General features: G+C 34.6%; 2 protein-coding genes across 3 annotated transcripts in view; both read left to right on the top strand.

Moving 5' to 3' along the window:
- The window catches only part of LOC101136052 (olfactory receptor 52E6), a 100,277-nt gene that overhangs the window by 69,347 nt on the left and 11,542 nt on the right, over window positions 1-19,388 (top strand). The window lies entirely within an intron of this gene.
- LOC101138267 (olfactory receptor 52E8) lies at window positions 10,662-11,615 on the top strand. The gene has a single exon (XM_004050569.3). It carries the CDS (start codon window positions 10,662-10,664, stop codon window positions 11,613-11,615), a length of 954 nt encoding a protein of 317 aa, XP_004050617.1.

The raw sequence follows: 19,388 nt of genomic DNA, 5'->3' as shown, positions 1-19,388 counted from the left end.
AGAAGAAAGCTGGAGGCATCATGCTACCTGACTTCAAACTATATACTACAAGGCTGCAGTAACCAAAACAGCATGGTACTGGTACCAAAACAGAGATATAGACCAATGAAACAGAACAGAGCCCTCAGAAATAATGCCACATATCTACAACTATCTGATCTTTGACAAACCTGACAGAAACAAGAAATGGGGAAAGGATTCCCCATTTAATAAATGGTGCTGGGAAAACTGGCTAGCCATATGTAGAAAGCTGAAACTGGATCCCTTCCTTACACCTTATACTAAAATTAATTCAAGATGGATTGAAAACTTAAATGTTAGACCTAAAACCATAAAAACCCTAGAAGAAAACCTAGGCAATATCATTCAGGACATAGGCATGGGCAAGGACTTCATGTCTAAAACACCAAAAGCAATGGCAACAAAAGCCAAAATTGACAAATGGGATCTAATTAAACTAAAGAGCTTCTGCACAGCAAAAGAAGCCACCATCAGAGTGAACAGGCAACCTACAAAATGGGAGAAAATTTTTGCAACCTACTCATCTGACAAAGGGCTAATATCCAGAATCTACAATGAACTCAAACAAATTTACAAGAAAAAAACAAATAACCCCATCAACAAGTGGGCGAAGGATATGAACAGACACTTCTCAAAAGAATTCATTTATGCAGCCAAAAGACACATGAAAAAATGCTCATCATCACTGGCCATCAGAGAAATGGAAATCAAAACCACAATGAGATACCATCTCACACCAGTTAGAATGGCAATCATTAAAAAGTCAGGAAACAACAGGTGCTGGAGAGGATGTGGAGAAATAGAAACACTTTTACACTGTTGGTGACACTGTAAACTAGTTCAACCATTGTGGAAGTCAGTGTGATGATTCCTTAGGGATCTAGAACTAGAAATACCATTTGACCCAGCCATCCCATTACTGGGTACATACCCAAAGGATTATAAATCATGCTGCTATAAAGACACATGCACACATATGTTTATTGTGGCACTATTCACAATAGCAAAGACTTGGAACCAAGCCAAATGTCCAACAATGATAGACTGGATTAAGAAAATGTGGCACATACACACTGTGGAATACTATGCAGCCATAAAAAATGATGAGTTCATGTCCTTTGTAGGGACATGGATGAATCTGGAAACCATCATTCTCAGCAAACTATCACAAGGACAAAAAACCATACACCGCATGTTCTCACTCATAGGTGGGAATTGAACAATGAGAACACATGGACACAGGAAGGGGAACATCACACACCAGGGCCTGTTGTGGGGTGGGGAGAGTGGGGAGGGATAGCATTAGGAGATATACCTAATGTAAATGATGAGTTGTTGGGTGCAGCACACAATCATGGCACATGTATACATGTGTAACAAACCTGCACATTATGCACATGTACCCTAAAACTTAAAGTATAATAATAATAAAATTAAAAAAAGAAAACCCTCTCTTTTAGCTATTTTGAAATATACAATAAATTTCAACTCTTATTTCAGATACAGGGGGTACTTGTGCAGGTTTGTTACATGGGGCTGTTGCATGATGCTAAGGTTTGGGGTGTGAATTCCATCACTCAGGTAGTGAACATAGTACCTGATAGGCAGTTTTTCAGCCTACTTCCTCCCTTCACCCTCTGATAGTCCACACTGTCTTTTGTTCCCATATTTATGTCCATGTGTTGTTTAGCTTCCATTTATAAGTGAGAACATGCAACATTTGATTTTCGTTTCCTGTGTTAACTTGCTTAGAATTATGACCTTTGGCTCCATCTCTGTTGCTGCAAAGAATATGATTTCATTCTTTTTATGGCTGCATAGTATTCCATGGTGTATATATGTACCACTTTTTTTAATCCAGTCTACCACTGATGGACACCTGGATTAATTCCATGTGTTTGCTATTGTGAATACCACAGCGATGACAGTGAACACATGAGTGCGTGTGTTTTTGGGCAGAATTATTTATTTTCCTTTGAGTATATACTCAGTAATGGAATTCCTAGGTCAGATGATAGCTCTCTTTTAAGTTCTTTGAGAAATCTCCAGTTTGCTTTCCGCAGTTGCTGGGCTAATTTACATTCCCAACAACAGTGTATAAGCTTTCCCTTTTTTCTGCAGCCTCACCAGCACCTGTTTTTTTTTTTGTTTTTTGTGGGTTTTTTTTTGGACATTTTAATAATAGCCATTCTAACTTATATGAGATGGTATCTTGCTGTGGTTTTGATTTGCATTTCTGTGATGACTAGTAATGCTGAGCATTTTCAATATGTTTATTGGTTGCTTATATGACTTCTTTTGAGACATGTCTGTTCATGTCCTTTGCCCATTTTTTAATGGGATTGTTTTTCGCTTGTTGATTTAAGTTCTCTGTGGATTCTGGATATTAGATATTTGTCAGATGCATAGTTTGTGAATATTTTCTCACATTCTGTAGGGTATTTTCTCTGTTGATAGTTTCTTTTACTGTGCAGAGTATTTTTTAGTTTATTTAGGTCCCTTTTGTCAATTTTTGTTTTTGTTGCAATTGCTTTTGGGGACTTAGCCAAATATTTTTTGCCAAGGTCAATGTCAAGAAGAGTACTTCTATGGTTGTCTTTTAGGATTTTTATAGTTTGAGGTCTTACATTTAAATCTTTGATCTGTTTTGAGTTGATTTTTGTATACGGTGAAAGGTACAGATCCATCTTCAATCTTCTGTATATGGATAAACAGTTACACCAACACCATTTATTTAATAGGGGGTCCTTACTCCATTGTTTATTTTTGTCAGTGTCAAGAAGATCATATCACTGTAGCCATACAAATTTATTGCTGTGTTTTTTATTCTGTTCTATGAGTGTAAACTATTTTTAGAATAGTTTTTTTCTAATTCTGTGAAGAATGATGTTCATAATTTGATAGAAATAGTATTGAACCTGCAAATTTCTTTGGGTAGTATTGCCATTTTTATGATATTGATTCTTCCAATTCATGAGCATGGATTATTTTTCCATTTATTTGTGTCATCTCTGATTTCTTTCAGCAGTGTTTCATAGTTCTCTTGTAGAGATCTTTTGCCTCCTTGGTTAGCTGTATTCCTAGGTATTTCATTTTATTTGCAGCTACTGTAAGTGGGATTGTGCTCTTGATTTCATTCTCAGCTTAGACGTTGTTGGTGTATAGAAATGCTACTGATTTTTGTACACCGACCCAACCATCTGGTGTCTTTAAATGATCCATCTCACATGTAATGATATCCACAGGCTCAAAGTAAAGAAACGGAGAAAGATGTACCATGAAATGGAAAATAAAAAAAGCACTGATCACTATTCTTGTATCAGATAAAACAGACTTTAAACCAATAAAGATTAAGAAGGACAGCACAGGGCATGACATAATGATAAAGGGTACAATCTAACAGGAAGCCTTAACTATCCTAGATGTATACATTTTCAACATTGGGGCGTCTATATTCATAAAACAGCTTTTTCTTGGCCCACAGAAAGAGTAAAACAACCACACAATAATGGGATATTTCAACACCCCACGGACAGTCTTAGCCAGATCATTAAGGCAAAAATCTAACAACAAAGCCCTGCACTGAAACTATACCCTTGACCAATTGGACATAATAGACATTTACAAAACACCCCACCCAACAACCGCAGAATATACATTCTTCTCATCGTCATATGGAATATATTCTAAGATTGGTCACAGGCTTAGTCATGAAGTAAGCCTCAATAAATTCAAAAACATTGAAATCATACCAAACATACTCTCATATCACAGTGCAGTAAAAATAGAAATCATTACTAAAAAGTTGCTCTCAAAACCACACAAATGCATGGAAATTAAACAATTTACTCTTGGATAACTCCTAGGTGAACATCAAAATTAAGGCAGAAATGAAAAATTATTTTAAATTAATGAAATAGGGACACAATTTACCAAAATCTCTGGCATGCAGTCAAAGTAGTGTTAAGAAGAAAGTTTATAGCCCCATATAACTTCACCAAGAAGGTAGAAAGATCTCAAATTAACAAACTAACTTTGCACCTAAAGGAACTAGAAAAAAATGAATACACCAACCCCAGAGCTAGCAGAAGAAAATAAAGTAAGAAAAGACCTTAGTGAAATTTAGATGCAAAAATATATACACAATGTTAATGAAATCAATACTTGGTTCTTCAAAAAAATAAGTTAAGATTGATAGACCCCAGCTAGATTAACAAACAAAAAGAGAGGATCTAAATAGGCACAATCAGAAATGACAAAGGTGGTGTTACAACTGATCTCACAGAAATACAAAAGATCTTCAGACACTACTATGAACAATTCTGTTCACACAAATGAGAAAATCTGGAAGAAATGTATAAATTTTGGGAAGCACACAATCTCTTAAAATGAATCAGTAAGAGATTAAAATCCTGAATCGACAAATAGCATCTTCTGAAGTAGTAAAGAAACTACCAATAAAAAAAAAAGTTCTGGACCAGACGGATTTACAGCCAAATTCTACTAGACATCCATAGAATAACTGATACCAATTCTACTGAAACTATCCAAAAAAATCAAGGAGAAGGGTCTCCTCTCTAACTCATTCTATGAAGCCAGCATCAGCCTGATACCAAAACCTGGCAGAGACAACAACAACAACAAAAAACTTCAGGGCTATATTTCTTATGGACATAAATGCAAAAATCCTCAACAAAAGATTAGCAAACCAAATTCAGAGGCACTTTGAACGGTTCATATACCATGATCAGGTAGGCTTTTTTTCCTGAGATACACGGTTGTTTCAACATAGGCAAATCAATAGACGTGATTCACCATATAAACTGAATTAAAAGCAAAAACCATAAGATCATCTCAGTAGATACAGAAAAAGCTTTTGATAAAACTACACATCCCCTCATGATAAGAAAAAAAAAACCTCAACAGACTAGGCAATGAAGGAATATACCTCAAAATAATGAGCCATCTATGACAAATCCACAGCCAACATCATACTGAATGGGCAAAAGCTCAAACTATTTCCCTTGAGAATCAGAACATGGCAATGATGCCTACTCTCACCACTTCTATTAATCATGGCACTGGAAGTTCTAGCCAGAGCAATCAGGCAAAAGACAGAAATAAAAAGCATCCAAATAGAAAAGGAGGTCAAACTATCTCCTTGCTGACTATGTAATTTTATACCTAGAAAATCCTAAAGACTCTGTCAAAAGGCTCCTAGAACTAATAAACGACTTTAGTAAAATTTCAGGGTACAAAATCAAAGTACAACAATACATTATTATTAATTACTGTCATCATGCTGTGTTAAACTCAGCCAGACTATTTGTTTTCTCACTGAATGGTCATGAAATCATGGCCCAAAATCAATAGACCAGAGACATATGGGTTTATTTCTCAACTCTCAATTTGATTCCAGTGAGTTTTATGACTATTCTTATGTCAGCACCATGCTTTTTTGAGTATAATAGCTTTGCAGTAAGTGTTAAAATAAGAAAATGTGAGTCGCTTTTGTTTTTCATTTTTAAATTGTTTTGGCTATTCAAGGGCCTTTTCTCTTCTATATGTATTTTAGTTTTATGTCTCTCCATTCTGCAAAAGAAGACATTGAGATTTTAATAGGAATTTCACATGATATATAGATAACTTTTATGAAAATGACCACCTTAACAGTATTAAATCTCCCAATCCATGCACATAAATATTTTTCCATTTATTTAGACCTTCATTAATTTTCTTCACCAGTGTTCAGCAAAATACAACTGATTGAGTATTGCTCTTGTGTTGTGCAAAGTTGCTTCATTTATCAGTTCTAATAGTTTTTTGTGAATTCTTTATGATTTTCTACATGTAATATTATGTTTTCTGCAAATAAAGGTAGTTTACTCGTTCCTTTAAAATTTGAATAATTTTTCTTTCTTTTTCTTGGCTAATTGCTCTGGCAAGAACTTCCAGTACAATGTTAAATGTTTTAAGTAGTCATAAAAGCAAGCATCCTTGTCTTGTTCATGATCTTAGGGGAAAAGCTTAATTATCCCTTTGGATATTCACCATTGAGTATGATGTCAGCCATGGGTTTTTCATAAATGCCCTTTATATGAGGAATTTTCTGGGTTTTGCTATTAAAATGTTTATATTCTACAACATAACAAAAATCCCACTAGGTTTATGTCTATGTATGTGTGTCTTTATGACATCTTGAATGTACCAGGCATTTTCTTGTAGTATAACTTGCATTCTATATTTTAATGTTATTTTACCAGAGATGACAGATTAGGGCCTTCTCAAGTCTTTTCTGGACATTTTCATAATCATGTACGCATGTGGTGTGTTTTAGCTTCTCAGGAACATTTCAGAGCTTTGAAAAATCCCCTATGATCAATTCATTCCCCAATTTTTTCTTTTAAATTTTTCGAATAGCCTTTTGTTAGTTCCCACTGTTATTCCTGCTTCAGAAATCTGTGATGTTAAACAATTTCTGCTGATTGTATTTGACTCATAGCCAAACAAAAATCTTGTTCACAAAGACTAAACTTTGAGTGGTGTCAAATAGATATGCACACTGTAGAAGAGATTTCCAGAGAGTTGCCATCAAATGTCCATTGGTGGATAAATTGATAAAGAAAAGTACAATGGAACAGATGATGAGATATTGATTTCATGAAAAATTCTATCAAGGGGGTTTTAAAATGAGAAAATAAAATATTTTATTAGGACTAGAAAGAGAAATTTGAAGAAGAGAGAGTCAGGGAACTAACTGAAGAAGATGGGATAGAAGAATAAAAACAAAATCCCAAGTGTTTACCAAGAGTTTGGCAATTTAATTTTGAAGTGAGAAATTAAACATATTCTGTCAGTGTCAGTAAATGAATATAAAATTTGGGAAAAACAAGAGAACAATGATAAACTCTTGCCATATTGTTTCAGTATAAGGAGGAAGAGATTGAGAAGAGGAATTCTCCAGAGTCTATTAACTATACTACATCAACGCCTCCAAGATACTATGGTACCCATCCCAGGGGAAGTGGGGCTACAAGAACAGTATAAATATCTCCTATTGGCATAATAAATGGTGCACCCCAAGAATATGCCAAGGGATGTTTTGTAGAGATTTTGAGACTAAGGTAAGTTATATCATGGTTAGGCTGTGAAAAATACCAGGAGGGATGGAGAAAGAGCTCATGGCAAGCTAGTATGGAGAGATGCAGGAAAGGTGAAAGTATGACAAGATGAAGAGTGAATACACACTCATACTGATAAACACCTCAAACTGTATTTTTGCCTACACACACATATGACCATGCAAAGTCTCAGATGCAAAAGTAAAGTGTGAAAGCTGATGAGGAAGAAATTGTACGAATATATCCCATATCTCTTTAGCTATTATTTCTGAGTCTGTATATATATGTAAACATGTGAACAGCAAAAGAGCAAGACTAGCTCTCTGTATTTTCTAGAACATACAAAATATAGCATAGGTGAAGATAGAATGATGGTTACCAGAAGTTGGGAATGGTAGTGGGGGACTGGGGGGAGGTGGGATGGTTAATGGGTACAAAAAATAGAAAGAATGAATAAGACCTAGTATTTGATAGCATAACAGAGTGAAGATAGTCAGTAATAATTATACATTTTAAAATAACTAAGAGTGCAATTGGATTGTTTGTAACTCAAAGGATAGATGCTTGAGGGGATGGATACCCCATTCTCCATGATGTGCTTATTTCACATTGCGTGCTTGTATCAAAACATCTCATGTACCCCATAAATATATATATCTATGATATGTACCCACAAAAATTAAAAATAAAGACAAATTTTAAAAATATGTTTTTAAATTAATTCATAAATAAATGAATCAGGAAGAAGCATGGCCCTGAGGAATAGACTTTTATGAACATAGACTCAGAGCTAGAGTGATAAAACATCTGAGAAATGGAATAAGGTTACATGATAGCAGGCTGGTCATGAGACTGTGAGATTAGATAAAGATGAGAAAACAGGTGTACGTTATCTCTTTTACTTATGCTCATCTGTTCCGGGATGTGGGAATATGGACAGGTAGGGTGTGGTGGAGGTTGGTGCAATAGGGTAGATTAAGAAGATGACACACTGAGGACATGGCTGCTGGATAGCTGGATATAATTCCATGTAGGACCTTAGAGTTAGGGAGTCAAAACAGGGGCTGAGAACCAATTTTATTTTTAAATCCAGCAGAGATTGGAAGATATGTAAATATGTGTTGAAATAATGGTTAAGTAAACATTTATTGGATAATTAATTGATTGGTTGCTTTGATCAGTATTTATAAACTTGGAAATGATGTTGTCCTAGGGAGAAGGGAAGCATTAATTTCCAAGTCTTCTTTTAAAATCCACAGAGATACATGGGATAAGTTGCTATCCTTGGAATGTAGCCATATTTTTATTTTTTCAGTTCATGCTGTATGGAGCCCCTAAACATGACCAAGACATCAGACTTAATAAGAATCTCTGCATAAGACCATTGAAGAGGATGACTGATTTCATTTTTATATCCTAAGTGGCCACTGTGCTTCTTTTTTTCCCACTTTGCCCCTGCTTATTTATACAGAATAATATTTTCTTTCTTTTTTGTCAGAAGAATTTCTCTGTAAGTCAGCATAAGCCTAACTTCCTCTATACAATTTTTCTTGACTCACCTCTACATTTAAAACATCCTGTGCACATTTCTACCATAGCACTTGCAGTACAGTTCTTAAATTTCATGTTTGGAATTTTATCTTCTTTACTACGTGGTGATTTCCTTAAGGATATATGACCAGTTTTATTCATTTTTTGTATTTAAACTTCCTAATTACCACTGATACATAGAGAACCTCTTCAATATTTGATGGGATAAATTGTGAAAGGTATTTCGCTGCCTATTTTGTGTATTCTCAATTAGTGAAAAACAGGAAGTTTATACCCTTATCTCTGATAGTTTCACCCAAGTTTATACACGCACATTCTCTCTCTCTCTCTCTCTCTCTGAAATAATTTCCCAAATTATCAAATAATCTCTCATTTTTGCTATTCTTCATATGCTTCAAATAGGTACTACCAGCAATGCATTTTTGTTGTTACAGGATTAAAGTAGAACTTGCTGACATTCACACACTTTTATCTCTGCTGCGTACGTCTCAATTCTGACTTCCCCCAATGTTCAAGTATTCTTAAATTGTAATCAATGCTTTTTGTGTAGTTGCCACGTCACATTTAACCAATTCTGCATTATCTGTAAAACTAGTTTTTCCCAAGTAAAAGTAAGTTGCGCAGTAATGAACTTTTTGCTTCAAATTTTGAATTTCCTATATGTAAATTCTGAATTTCCTATATGTAAATTCTGAATTTCCTATATGTAAATTCTGAATTTCCTATATGTAAATTCTGAATTTCCTATATGTAAATTCTGAATTTACTATATTGGAGACATCCATAAAGACAAAACAGCTGGGATAGAATTTGAGTAGCAGCTAAACTGTAGGTCATCCAAAGGGCTTCTACTTTCTTCCCATGAATATAAGACTGAGACATATTTGAAAATTTTGTAGCCCAGAATATTTAGTTTCCTTGCCACAGAAAAAGCTGGCCTATATGTAAACAGTTTCTTTACTGAATGCGTGTATTTATGCACTCTCCAAATAATAGGATTATCTAGATTAAAATTATCTCTTCATCCATGTTCCATCATAGCTGCAAAATACTCTTTGTCAAGTATTTTCTTTTCCTTGTTTTTACCCATTTTCCAAATCCGATGGATAAGCTTCTTTTCTCAAACACAGGTGTGATGGAAACTAAATTATTTATTTCCTAAAATATGACATTAAAATTACCCACAGTTTTGCCTCCTTTTAATCAATGTCTATTTGTGGAGGTTTTAAATTGAGAACTATTATGTAGCAGATCTTTTTCCTGCATATGAGCAAGATAAATTGTTTCTTCTCTCAGAAGTATACAGTCTAGTAGTCACAAATTGTATACAGTATATACAGTCTAAATTGTATACAGAAGTATGCAGTCTAGTAGTCACAAACTGTATACAGTATATACAGTCTAAATTGTATACAGAAGTATACAGTCTAGTAGTCCCAAATTGTATACAGTATAGTCTAAATTGTATATAGAAGTATACAGTCTAGTAGTCACAAATACCTGTAAAAATGCATAACAACACAGAAACGGTTTTACACACTACATTTTCGATTCCCAAATAGAGGAATAGTTGAGATTACAAATACCTTGATCATGAAGCAAAAATATGTGTAACATTTCTATAGACACTGACCCTGGAACTTTATTTTTCTCATTTAGTTCTGGCTAAATTCCAGATTTTGCATTTTTATTTGGCAGATGACATTCTTCTGCCATTTCTTTTTATATTAGTCTTTGATATTAGGTGAAGGGGCAGTAGAACAAGACTGGTTCTATTCCTGGTACCAATGTTGCTCAGGAGAGGCTAGGAGAAATTGTGAAGAGTATTTTACCTTACTCATGAATATATATAAAGAAAGATTAATATGTTATTGTGAATTTGACTAGAAATCTGAACAAAAGAAGAAGTGGAACAAGAATTACTAATAGGAATATTATAATCGTCGCTGGTGTGCCCAGCAGCTTTATATGGCAGGAAGAATGTCTACGTCTAATCACACCCAGTTCCATCCTTCTTCATTCCTACTTCTGGGTATCCCAGGGCTAGAAGATGTGCACATTTGGATTGGAGTCCCTTTTTTCTTTGTGTATCTTGTTGCACTCCTGGGAAACACTGCTCTCTTGTTTGTGATCCAGACTGAGCAGAGTCTCCATGAGCCCATGTACTACTTCCTGGCCATGTTGGATTCCATTGACCTGGGCTTGTCTACAGCCACCATCCCCAAAATGTTGGGCATCTTCTGGTTCAATACCAAAGAAATATCTTTTGGAGGCTGCCTTTCTCACATGTTCTTCATCCATTTCTTCACTGCTATGGAGAGCATTGTGTTGGTGGCCATGGCCTTTGACCGCTACATTGCCATTTGCAAACCTCTTCGGTACACCATGATCCTCACCAGCAAAATCATCAGCCTCATTGCAGGCATTGCTGTCCTGAGGAGCCTGTACATGGTTGTTCCACTGGTGTTTCTCCTTCTGAGGCTGCCCTTCTGTGGGCATCGTATCATCCCTCATACTTATTGTGAGCACATGGGCATTGCCCGTCTGGCCTGTGCCAGCATCAAAGTCAACATTAGGTTTGGCCTTGGCAACATATCTCTCTTGTTACTGGATGTTATCCTTATTATTCTCTCCTATGTCAGGATCCTGTATGCTGTCTTCTGCCTGCCCTCCTGGGAAGCTCGACTCAAAGCTCTCAACACCTGTGGTTCTCATATTGGTGTTATCTTAGCCTTTTTTACACCAGCATTTTTTTCATTCTTGACACATCGTTTTGGCCATAATATCCCACAGTATATACATATTATATTAGCCAACCTGTATGTGGTTGTCCCACCAGCCCTCAATCCTGTAATCTATGGAGTCAGGACAAAGCAGATTCGAGAGAGAGTGCTGAGGATTTTTCTCAAGACCAATCACTAACCAGTTGGAGGTTGGAGAGTCTGTCACTCTAACCTAATAGAAAGCGGAAAAACAGAAGGGAATGCTGCAGCCAATAACATTATTTATCTGTTAACTGAAGCTTTTGACTTTAATTATAATAATGAGAATTTTACCCTTATCGAACTCTCCTTTTCCAAGTTCTTTTATTTCTATTGCTGGATCCTCAAGGCAGTTTTATAAAGTATGTATTAGTTTTTCCACTCTTGTGATTAATATACTAATGTTCGGAAAAGTTGAGTGATTTACTCAAACTACATGTTTAATAGGAAGTAGTAATTTCAGCCAAATAGACTGCCTTATAGTTTTCTTTAGTATGTTTAAGAAATAACAGAATACGGAATAAAATTCTTACTTTAAAAAGATAATAAACAGAATAAGTGGCTTCTAGAATTCTTAAAATAATAATAATAGCTTACTCTAGTAATAATATTAACATACGATAGATGCAGTGTAGATATATGGGTATTGACAGGTATACTACACATGAATATACTCATATCATGCCCACCATAATCTTATTCAATAGTTACTATAATTTTCCTCATGCACCTAGAGATGCAAGCATAGTCATAAAATTAGATATTAAAGTAAAGGAAAAAGGAAATAATGCAGCATGGACATGACATATACATTCGTAAATATTTCATTCATTTGCTTGTTTAATTATTTAAATAATATTCACATAATATATTTATACATATATGAATATATGTGCGTGTGCATATGCATACTTCTACTTTGTTTCAAGTGTGGGTTTATGAGCTGTAGGAACATTCAAAGACACAGTGTATTGTCTTTAAGTACTTATATACTTTGAGAAAAAAGAAATAATAAGTTGTTCCTAAAGTAGTGTTGAGACGTATGTTTTTTTTCTTCAGGAGATTTGGAAATTGTGTGGCTATTAGCAGTTTCATTCATAATGAAATTTATAATCCCTTAAAAAACTTGGAGGAAGATAATTGCAGGAAGAACACCTTGAATGTAAGTTCTTTATTGCTGCTCTGCCTGCCATTTATACAGTTAAGATATAGGATTAGGCAGTAGACCACAACAAGTGGCATGTGCAGACTATAAAGCAAAGACACTTAAATTTAGCTGTGATCCAATGATCTCCTATAGAAAGCAGCCCTTAGGTCAATCACTGGGTGACCAGATAGGAGCCAGAATGTGCTCTGTGGAAATTAAGGGTTTAGGACCAGAGTCTACCATTTTCTTATGGGAGATTCCAGAGAGTGATGACATGGAGGATCTCCCTCTCTTGGCTTCAGGCGAGGTTCTACTTGTCATATAAATCTTTCCTCCTCAGGGTCACAGCCCTGCAACTGGGCAGGTGTTTACTGGTAGAATGTAGGCTGGAAGGCTGTGGAAGTACTTGATGGTTTCTTTCTTGGAGAAGATTCTCTGGCCATGGCAAGACAGTTGAGTGTATTCTAAAGACATCTCAGTAGACAAGGTAGGGCCAGAAAAATTTAGGTAGGGCTCAGGACTGAGGGAGTAGGAGCAACTAGGGAGGAGAGAAGCAATACCAAGGAATATGGGTAGAGAGAAAGTGAGATATTCTGGATGAAATTTAAAAGGATTATAAGAGTGAAATGGTAGATACATATTCTTTTACAATCACTTTCAGAGAAATCTCCCAGATAAACAAAATATATATTCATTTTTTTGTTGTTTCTGTATCTTTCCTGGGTTTGCTTTGTCTTCCTGTGTCTGGATAAATAGTTTTAATCATTTAAAAATGTGTATGTGTTTGTGTTTATATGTTCATAGAAAGGAAATGATAGAAGGCAATTTAATTTACCAGTATGGATTGAATAATTGGATATATCAGTTTGAATGTATTGATTGAACCAGCACTTTCTAAATAGTGATAGGCAAGACTTTTTCTAGATTTTATTCCAGGGACGCAAGGATGGCTCAAGATAGACAAATCAATAAATGTGATTCACCATATAAGGAGAATTAAAAACAAAAAACATGATCATCTCAATAGATGTAGAGAATATTACATAAAATTCAGCGTCCCTTCAAGATAAAAACTTTCAACAAAATAGGCATTGCAGGAACCTTTCTCAAAATAGTAAGATCCATGTATAACAAACTCAGCCAATATCATATTGAATGGGTAAAAGTTGAAAACATTCTCCCTACGAACCAGAACAAGACAAGATGCCCACTTTTAGTCTTCCTTTCAACATACTACGGAAAGCACTAGTCAGAGCAAACAGGCAAGAGAAAGAAATAAAAGGCATCAAAATTGGAAAAGAGGAAGTCAAATTCTTTGTTTGCTAATAATATAATGTTATGTGTAGAAAAATTTTAATGACTCCTCCAAAATACTCTTAGATTTGATAAATAAATTCAGTAAGGTTTCAGGATAGAAAATGAATGTTCAAAAACCAGAAGCTCCTTGGGAAATCTTTCCACAGTGCCTGAAATAATTTACATTCTCACCAACAGTGTATAAGCATTCCGTTTTCTCTGAAGCCTCTCCAGGTTTTTGATTTTTTAATAATAGCCATTTTGACTGGTATGAGATGGTATCTCATTGTGGTTTTGATTTGTTTTCTCTGATGATTGGTGATGCTGAGCATTTTTCATATGTTTATTTGTCTCTTTTATGCCTTCTTTTGCGAAGTGTCTGTTTATGTCCTCTGCCCACTTTTTAATGGGATTATTTGTTACTTATTGATTTGTTTAAATTTCCTGTGGAATCTGGATACTAGACTTTCATCAGATGCTTAGTTTTCAGATATTTTCTCCCTTTCCACAGGTTGTCTGTTTGCTCTGTTGATAGTTTCTTTTGCTGTGCAGAAATTTTTTATTTTAATTAGGTCCCACTTGTCAATTTTTATTTTTGTTGCAATAGCTTTTTGGGACTTACCCAAAAATTCTTTGCCAAGGCCAATGTTGAGAAGAGTATTTTCTAGCTTTTTGTCTAGAACTTTTATGGTTTGAGGTCTTACCATGAATCTTTCATTCATCTTGAGTTAATTTTTACATACAGTGAAAGATAAGGATCTAGTTTTATTCCTCTACTTATGGAAAGAAATAGAAACTAGGTATCTGAGCACCATTTATTGAATAAGGAGTTCTTTCCCCACTCCTCATTTTGTTGGCCCTGTCAAAAATCAGGTGGTTGTACATGGCAGCTTTATTTCTGAGTTTTCTAGTTTGTTCCATTGTCCTATGTGTCTGTTTTATACCAGTGCCATGCTGTTTTGATTACTGTAGCCTTATAGTATAGTTTGAAGTGGTGTGACACCTCCAGTTTTGTTCTTATTGCTTAAGATTGGTTTGTCTATTTGGGTTCATTTTTGATTCCATATGAATTTTAGAATAGTTTTCTAATTCTATGAGAAATGCCATTTGTATTTTGATAGGAATAATGTTGAATCTATAAATTGCTTTGGGCAGTAGGTCATTTTGATGATATTGATTTTTCCAATCCATTTTTCCAATCTAGCATGGGAGCATAGGATGTTTTTTCATTCATTTGTTTTGCTTCTGATTTTCTTCCATGCCGTTTTGTAATTCCTATTGTAGACATCTTTCACCTCCTTGGTTAACTATATTCCTAGGTATTTCATTTTGTTTGTGGCTATTGTAATTGGGATTGTGTTCTTGATTTGATTCTCAGTCTGAACATTATTTTTATATAGAAATGCTACTGATTTTTGTACATGGATTTTATATCCTGGAACCCTGATAAAATGGCTTCTCAGTTCTAGCACCCTTTTGTCAGAACCTTTAGGGTTTTCTATGTATAGAATCATATCATCTGCAAAGAGAGATAGTTTTCTTCAAATAGAGCTACCATTTAACCTGGTGGTCCTACTACTGGATATATACCCAAAGGAATATAGCTCATTTTACCAAAAATACACAAACACTCATATATTCATCACTGTGCTGTTCACAATAGCAAAGACATAGAATCAACCTAGGTGCCCATCAATGGTGGAGTGGATAAAGAAAATGCGTTACATATAAACTACGGAATACTAAGCAACCATAAAAAGAATGAAATCATATGAATGAAATCAACATGGATGGAGCTGGAGGCCATTATCCTAAGCAAATTAATGTAGGAACAGAAAACCAAATACTGCATGTTCTCACATGTGAGAGCTGAACACTGAGCAGACATGCTCATGAACATGGGAACAATAGACACAGAGGACTACTAGAGGGAGGAGGGAAGGAGGGGGTCATCAGTTGAAAAACTACCTATTGAGTACTATGCTTACTACCTGGGTCCAATATACCCGGGTAACAATGTGCACTCTGTATCTAAAATAAAAGTTATTTTTTTAAATAAAACATAGCAAAGATTAGTAGCATTCCTATACACCAATAACATTCAAGCTGAGAACTAAATCACAAAGTCAGTTCCACTCACAATAGCTTAAAAAACACTTAGGAGTATATTAAACCGAGGAGATGAAAGATCCTTACAAGAAAAACTACAAAGCACTGATGAAGTAAGTTACAGATGACACAAACAAATGGAAAAATAATCCTATGTTCATAGATTAGAAGAATTAATATTGTTAAAATGACAGCACTGCCTAAAGCAATCTACAGATTCAATGCAATTCCAATCAAAGTACCAACATCTTTTTTTCACAGAATTAGAAAAGAAAATCCTAATATTCATATGGAACCAAAAAAAAGCTCATATAGACAAAGCAATCCTAAACGAAAAGAAGAAAGTTGCAGGCATCACATTACTTGGCTTCAAATTATACTACAAAGCTATAGTAACCAAAACAGCATGATACTGATATAAAAAAAGACACATAGATTAGTGAAAAAGAACAGAGGACCCAGACATAAAGACGCATACCTCCAGCCAAATGATCTTTGACAAAGTTGACAAGAACATACCTTGAAGAAAGGACACTTTCTTCGTAAATGGTGCTGGGAAAACTGGATTGCCACATACAGAAGAATGCAATTGGATCACTATTGCTCACTGTATATAAAAATTTACTCAAGTTACATTACATACTTAAATTTAAGACCTGAAGTTATAAAAATTCTAGAAGAAAACCTAAGAAAACTTTTCTGGACATTGGCCTAAGCGAAGAATTCATAACGAAGACCTCAAAAGCAAATGCAGTAAAACCAAAAATAGATAAATGAGACTTAATTGCAGTTAAAAAGCTTCTGCAGAGCAAAAGAAATAATCAACAGAGCAAACAGACAACCCTAAGAAAGGGAGAAAATATTTGTGAACTATGCATCTGACAAGGGACTAATATCCAGGATATACATGGAACTCAAACAATCCAACAGCAACAACCCAAAAACCAAGTAACACCACTAAAAGATGGGCAAAGAACATGACAGATATTTTTTAAAAGAAGACATACAAATAGCCAACAAGCATATAAAAAATGTTTAACATCAGAGAAATGCAAATTAAAACCATAATGAGATACCATGCCACACCAGTCAGAGTAGTTAGTATTTAAAAAGCCAAAAAATAACTGATGTTGGCAAGCATGCAGAGAAAAGATAACACTTGCACAATGTTGGTGGAAATGTAAATTAGCACCACCTCTATGGAAAACTGTGTGGAGATTTCTCAAAAACTGAAAATAGAACTACTATTTGACTCAGCAATCCCAATACTGGGTATATACCCAAAGGAAAAGAATTTCTTACATTTAAAAGATATTTGCACTTGTATTTTTAACTCAGCACTGTGTACAACAGCACAGATATGGAATTGACCTAAGTGTCCACCATTGGATGATTGAATAAAGAAAAAGTGGTATGTATATGTAAACCATGGAATACTATGCAGCCACAAAAAGAATGATATCACATCTTTTGTAGCAACACAGATGAAACTAGAGGTCCTTATTTTAAGTGACTAACTCAGAAACAGCAAGTCAAATGCTGCATATTCTCATTTGTAAGTGGGACATAAATAATGTCTACACATGGCATAGAGTGTGGAATAACTCTATGGGAGACTTGAAAGGATAGGAGAGTGGAAGGGGAGTAAGGAATGAGAAATTACTTAATGGGTACAATGTACACTATTTGGGTGATAGTTACACTAAGAGCCCAGATTTCACCATGTAATATATCTATGTATCAAAACTGCGTTTTTATTCCCTACATTTACACAAAAATGTATTCTAATTTCTTTTTCATTGCTTATTTTAAGTCATCAATTATTTTCAATTGTGCATTTAACTTACAGATAAATAAGTTAGTGGGGTTGGATTTTATTGTTGATTTCAAATGTTATTTATATTTATAATTTGGTATGTGTAGCTGTCTCTTTTTGTGTGGCTTTAAGAAATGGTCATTTAACAATATTCTAGATGTGTTAAAAGGCAACATGCATTTTCCAATTCGTTTTTAAATGTACATTCTCTTTATTTTACTTACTTTTGTGTACTTAGTTTATTTCTAGAAGTGTTGAGTTAAAATCTCTCTATATAAATTTTGATATATCAATTACATTTTTATTTCAATTACCTGTTGTTACAATTATTTTGAAGTTATATTTCAAGGTGGGTAATATTCTTGATTCTCATGTATCCTTCCCTAAGAATTCTTCGAATTCTGTTGTTTTGTAACAAGTGTACTGGTGTAACACCTTTTTTACATTTTTCAATTTGCCATGTATGTTTTACAAAGTAAGTATATTTAACAGTGTTTGTAATTTAAAAACTATTCATAAAAATTTGTCATACATAGAACAGAGAACACACACATAGCCAGTCAATAATTGTAAATATTTTCTTACATGTTCACACATATGCAAAAACACAACTTATTAGAATATTTTAAGATAAATTACAGATGTCAAAACAATGCACCATAATACTAAGTACACTTATCCAGAAATATAAATTTTTGCAATATAGCCATTAATCTCTGCTGTATGTGTCCCTGTATGTGCATATCTCTTTGTGTGTCTGGGTGAAATTGTGGAAGGAACCACATCACTTTTTCTATTCTGTTCTCTAGTCTATTTTACTTTATTCTATTCTACTATATATTATTTTATTATATATGAATTAAGCAAATTTTGTTGAGACCACTTCATATGCAGCACTCTGAACTTTGTATTGTCTCATATTAGGATGTACAGAATGCTCAGTTATTCCCAGAATGATGCTAGGTTGAATTAATGATACAGGAAGTAACAATGAGACTTCTCATTTGTAAAGTTAAATTTTACCTGCACCTGCTTCCTTATATGATTATCAGTGTCCTGTGAGTGGCCAAGTTTGTTTCATACTGTTAGACAAAATTTATTTAGGGATAAAATAGAGACAGGAAAGAGAGGATATAGTCTTATAAGGCATAACTTCATGTGAAAGCATAGTAAGTACAGAAAACATTCAAAACACAAATATTCAGTTCAATAAATTTCCACAGGGTGATAAAATCTATGATATCACAATCAAAATTTAGAAACAGAATATATTTTAATGTTTAATTTTATGTGTCAAGTTGACTGAGCTATAGCAGGCTCAGATATTAATAACTGGGTGTGTTGGTGAGGATATTTTGGATGACATTAACATTTGAAATGTAGACTGAGTAAAGCTGATTGCCTTACCTACTGTGGTTGGGCCTCATCCAATCCATTGCAGGCTTGAATAGAGTATGATGTTGAATATTAAAGAATGTTTTCAGCCAAACTGTCTTTGAGCTGCGCCATCAGTCTTCTGCTTTTAAGCTCAGACTTGGACTGGAACTTACACCACTGACTCTCCT

This window comes from Gorilla gorilla, chromosome 9 (assembly GCF_029281585.2).
Source record: "Gorilla gorilla gorilla isolate KB3781 chromosome 9, NHGRI_mGorGor1-v2.1_pri, whole genome shotgun sequence".
Lineage (NCBI taxonomy): Eukaryota > Metazoa > Chordata > Mammalia > Primates > Hominidae > Gorilla > Gorilla gorilla.
The sequence above is the reverse complement of the archived record's forward strand: the minus strand, read 5'-3'. Positions and strand labels throughout refer to the sequence as shown.